Source organism: Antrostomus carolinensis, unplaced genomic scaffold (assembly GCF_000700745.2).
Source record: "Antrostomus carolinensis isolate BGI_N321 unplaced genomic scaffold, ASM70074v2 scaffold13307, whole genome shotgun sequence".
Lineage (NCBI taxonomy): Eukaryota > Metazoa > Chordata > Aves > Caprimulgiformes > Caprimulgidae > Antrostomus > Antrostomus carolinensis.
In genome coordinates this window covers 79,048-84,099 of record NW_010328162.1, presented here as the reverse complement: position 1 = coordinate 84,099, position 5,052 = coordinate 79,048, and the positions used below count along the sequence as shown (strand labels likewise).

At 38.2% G+C, this 5,052-nt stretch overlaps 1 protein-coding gene across 1 annotated transcript in view; it reads left to right on the top strand.

Annotated features, from left to right (window-relative positions):
• Positions 1 to 255: 255 nt before the first annotated feature.
• Positions 256 to 5,052, top strand: part of TACC3 (transforming acidic coiled-coil containing protein 3) — a 16,942-nt gene continuing 12,145 nt past the window's right edge. The window contains exons 1-3 of the mRNA XM_010172159.1: positions 256 to 435; positions 575 to 720; positions 3,665 to 4,758. Of these exons, the coding sequence (XP_010170461.1) occupies positions 256 to 435; positions 575 to 720; positions 3,665 to 4,758 (1,420 nt within the window). The remainder of the gene's footprint in view (positions 436 to 574; positions 721 to 3,664; positions 4,759 to 5,052) is intronic.

The following is a 5,052-nucleotide window of genomic DNA, read 5'->3' as shown; positions in this document are numbered from 1 at the left end:
AAAGCACAATATCAACACTTCCTAGACCCCTAACAAAAGCAGAGGGACTATGCAGTGCTGCATTTAGATGCTTTCAGAGTCTTTTGAATCTAACTTTTCATGTGAAGATTTTCAATGCTCTTAAAACTTCTTTTGAAGCTGTTAATCTTTGCTAGCCAGTGCCAGGCTCCCAACTTCTTTCATTATCTCAAAGTGCATCTGGCTGACCACACCCTCTCATTCATGCTGTGATGTTGTATGCGTTGATATTCTAGAATGAGTCTGCAGATTTTAAATGCAGAAAATGGAGAAAACAGAGGAAGCATTAATGATGATCTAACAGCGGAAGACTGTGGCTTTTTCTTTGCACCACCGGAACCTACAGGGAGACCTTCCATTCTACGCCTGTCCCAGAAGGAAAACTTGCCACCAAAAACTGTGGCAAAAGCTATGAAGGTAAACTTTTGCTTTTTATATTCATTATGTTCTTTTGCCTTCTATGATCTCTGCTACTGAATGCATGTGCTATTTGGAACTTGAAAAATATTGTGGTGTTCATGTTCTTCCTTTTTCTTCCCCCGCCCCTTTCTTAAAGGTAACCTTTCAAACTCCTCTAAGAGATCCTCAGACTCGAAAAATCTTAAGTCCTGCTATGACGGACAAACTTGAGACTACTTTCACGCTTGATGATTGCACTGAAGCCTTGGCAGATGATCTTTTATCTCCACCAGTCAACATTGAGTAAGTAATGCATTCACCGCCAGTAGCAATGTGGGACAAACTCAGGTTAATTTTTCCCCATTATAAACCTGTATAGTTAAAATGTAATTTTGTATTTTATAGCAAGATGTAAACGGCACAAAGGACCAACATTAGTGCTGACTTTGTACGAACTCTTTTTCAAAGATAAAATTTTCTTAAAAGTTATGACAATTATCTTGGTCATAGTATTGAATAACCAACTCTATTTCTGACTCCTCTGTAACTGGTTTCATAGAGATGACTTCTGATATAGATAAATAGTTTTAGAGAAAAGAGACACATTAGGCAGAGAATACAAAACGGTTTCCTACAGTAAAGTTTTCATGTGAGACTACAACTATTCTGAAGCTAATCTTTAAAGCTAAGCCTTAAAACTTCTTCTCTTGTATGTAAAGTTTAGTTTTATCTCTTTAGATTTTATCCTTAAGATATATCTTCTGAAGGGTTAGCTTCAACTGACACCTCGAGTCACTGGGTATTAAGATTAAAGCAACTCTAGCAACACAAAGTGAATACAACATCAATCCCAAGTACGAACAAGTTTGTGTGCCTTTATAGTCCAGCAGCCTGGGTCTCCAAGTGGCTCATGGTAGCTGTCCAGAGAAGAGCATAAAGTCTGCAGTGTGCCAGTCTGGGGTTTTGCAACTCTCCTTTACTAGAAATAGTTTGATAATGGTATAAAAATACAATGTTATGGCAAAGTTGCTTAATAGGATTCAATGCATATTTTTTGTTATTGACTCTTTTAGCCCCTTTTTAAACTTGTGTAAAGATCTGACATCTGTAATTCCCAGTGGCAAGGAGTCTCAGATCTTAGCTTTGCCTTCTGCAAGGAAATACATCCTTTTGCTTGTTTTTTAGCTACCCAGTACTTTAATTTGTCCCTTAATCTTGTTTTTTGGGGGGGGAGAAGAGAGAAAGATGGGAGCATTTAAGTGTTCTTCAAATGATTTGCTTCAGCTGTTAACTTGCATGTATATTCTAGTTTATGAAAGTACTTCTGAGCTAGCCACCACAATTCAAGGATTTAATTGCATTTATGTCCCAAACTTAGTGCTCACATGAATAAATGAAGATTTGCTATATATAAGGTTCAAGCTAGTTGAAAGGATTAGCACCACATTGGTTTTAGTTAGGGCATAATTGTGTCAAGACATTGCTTTTACTGTACATATTCTTTCTACTTTTAAAATGTAAGGATTTGTTTGTAGCAAATAAGGTGAAGGACTGGGTGTTGCTGAAGGGTGTCACGTTTGACTAGTCTCAAGTAATTCAAGTTTCAAGCAGGTGTCTCACTTTTGACTGGCATTTATTAGGTTAAACACTGAAGGAGAATGGGAGGGGCCTGAGTAGTTGAACAAGCCTGGGGCTGAACTCTTGCAGGGAAGAGGCACTCAAACCCGGTGAGAAGGGCTTCCTGAACTCTTACCTCCTGCCTTGGCTTTCGGGTTTATCAAAGTGATGTTTTTAGTGAGTAGCTCTTAATCCTGTTCTGTTCTACAGGAGATATGGATGGCACATAGAAATAATAACTTTACGAAGGGACAAAACAATGGGAGGAAATCCTGTTTCAGGAAGTAATGGTTTAACTCTCTGTAGTCTGGGGCTAAGCCTAAAAAGTTGAGTAGAGTTTGGGGAAATAAAGTGGAGAGCAATAACTTGTAGAGTACTCAGCAGCAGTGAATACACAAACTCTTTCTTTAACCTGTTTCTTCTGCTAAATAATCTTATCTTTCTCTTACTGGAGAATTATTTTCTTGTATACCACTTTGCTCTGCAGATCTGCTGTTGTACAGAGTTTAGAGTGCCTGAAGTCCAGTTCTGTTTTTTTGTGTAGGCTCTTAAATGGAAATGCTGGTGCATACTTTCAGAGGAGAAATATCTACCAGAATGACCAGACAAAGTAATGACTGGAATGGGAGAGTCTGAATCATGACTCAGTTTGGTCCTAGGCTTGTGAGTCTGTCATGACTCATAAATGAATCTATATGAAGATGTACTACTAGCTGTGCCTGTGTTTGAGCTGGTTATTGTTAGTATCTCCTCCTAAGTGATGCATATTTTGCTGTCTAGTGAAATGGAAATGTCTGTATCCTGTAGTGAGTAGAGCAATCTCCAGTGATAACTGGTGTAAGGTAACATCGCTGCACAGAACAGGAAGCTTAAGAATACTGACTAGTTTAAAGGATTTATCTCCCTGTACTTCATGTGTACCAGAGTTCATAACTTCTCACTATTTACGGGGCAACTGAATTCTTTTTGCTGTCATGATATTCTTTTTGCTGTCATGATATTCTTTTTGCTGTCATGATATTCTTTTTGCTGTCATGATATTCTTTTTGCTGTCATGATATTCTTTTTGCTGTCATGATATTCTTTTTGCTGTCATGATATTCTTTTTGCTGTCATGATATTCTTTTTGCTGTCATGATATTCTTTTTGCTGTCATGATATTCTTTTTGCTGTCATGATATTCTTTTTGCTGTCATGATATTCTTTTTGCTGTCATGATATTCTTTTTGCTGTCATGATATTCTTTTTGCTGTCATGATATTCTTTTTGCTGTCATGATATTCTTTTTGCTGTCATGATATTCTTTTTGCTGTCATGATATTCTTTTTGCTGTCATGATATTCTTTTTGCTGTCATGATATTCTTTTTGCTGTCATGATATTCTTTTTGCTGTCATGATATTCTTTTTGCTGTCATGATATTCTTTTTGCTGTCATGATATTCTTTTTGCTGTCATGATATTCTTTTTGCTGTCATGATATTCTTTTTGCTGTCATCTGCCTTATGTAAAAAAAATTAGATTACTCTGAGCATGCAAAGCTACCTGTGCAAATATCTCTTTAAAGATGATTTAAAATTATGTGTAAAACTAGCTATAGCATGTGTGATCTTTTTTTTTTTGTAAATGCAGCACATGTCAACAGAAGACTGAAGCTGAAGAAAACAATACAGTGATAAATACACAAATGCCAGAGAAGGTCAGTACAGCTGCTTACCCAGATGATGAGATGCCAGTGAAGAGTCGAGGTTCCTATAATATTGATTTTGATAACTTAGATGACATCAATCCTTTTCAAAGTTCAGTGCAGTTGCAGTCTTCTCCTGGAAATCTGCAAAAGTCTCCTGTAAGAGTATCTAGCAGCCCTGAGAAAACATCTGAAAAAAGTAATGATTCTCTTCTGCTGGATGATATAGCTCCTTCTGCTTCAACCACAGCAAGTACAGAGCACTCAAGTGAAGAGAAGACTCTTTTCTCTGGAAAAGAATCTGTATTGAGAGACCTGGAGTCTAACAAATCCAAGCTGTCCCCTAAGCAAGCAATCAGTGACTCTGTGCAGGATGTCAAGTCTGCTTCCACAGATGTAAGACAAATTGATAATTCAGTGGGATTAGCAGAAGCACCTACACCTCCTGTACAGGTACCTGGTAATTTAAATCCCAGTAGTTCTGATGTAACTAATTCTTCTAAAACTGGGGAATCAAAGCTTCAGAATATTTCAGCAGCAGAAAAAGCCTCTGCAGAAGAGTCAAAGCGTGCAGAAGAGCTGGTTATCTCCAAAGGTGAACATGCAGAAAAGCCTGGTGTCACCAAGGCTGGACCAGTGAAACTGGAATTTGACTTTGATAATACCACTGCTAGAAAGCCACCTCCTAAGCTACTAGGCAAAAGAACTGGAATTAAGCCACCATCCAAAAAAATTCCTATTGCCAAAACAAAACCAGAAAATACTGAAGTGCAAAATAAAAGTAATGTGGAAGATGAAATCTCTGTTCCTAAAGCATCTTATAAGTTTGACTGGGACAAACTCGATGATCCAAACTTTAATCCGTTTGGAGGAGGCTCTAAAATTTCCAGCTCACCCAAGTGTTCTAAACCTAGCCCTCAGAAAGCTCACCTGCAAGAGGAGCAGGATAGTACCTCATCAAAAAAGGAGCCTCTTCCAGTGGAGCAGGATAACAGATCAAGTACCTGTGAAACTCTTGAGGAAAGAGAACCCGAAAATCTGTAAGTAAATCTGTAGCTGAATGTAGAAGAACCTTGAACTCATGTGAGGAAAAAATAGATGATATCTATAACTAGTTGATTCTTACCTCCTTGACTTCCTCCATCTGAGGTTGGCTGAATCTGTTGCACACTGTAAGCTTTAAAGCAACATGTTGCAACAGCGAAGATCTTATTGGGGAAACCATCCCGAGATGGCTATCTCTGGGCAACAGGTGCTCTTAAATCTAGAGGAATGGGAGGGAACAGGCCTATATGGGAAGAGCCTTAGTACCTTGGTCAAATGACTTCTTCCC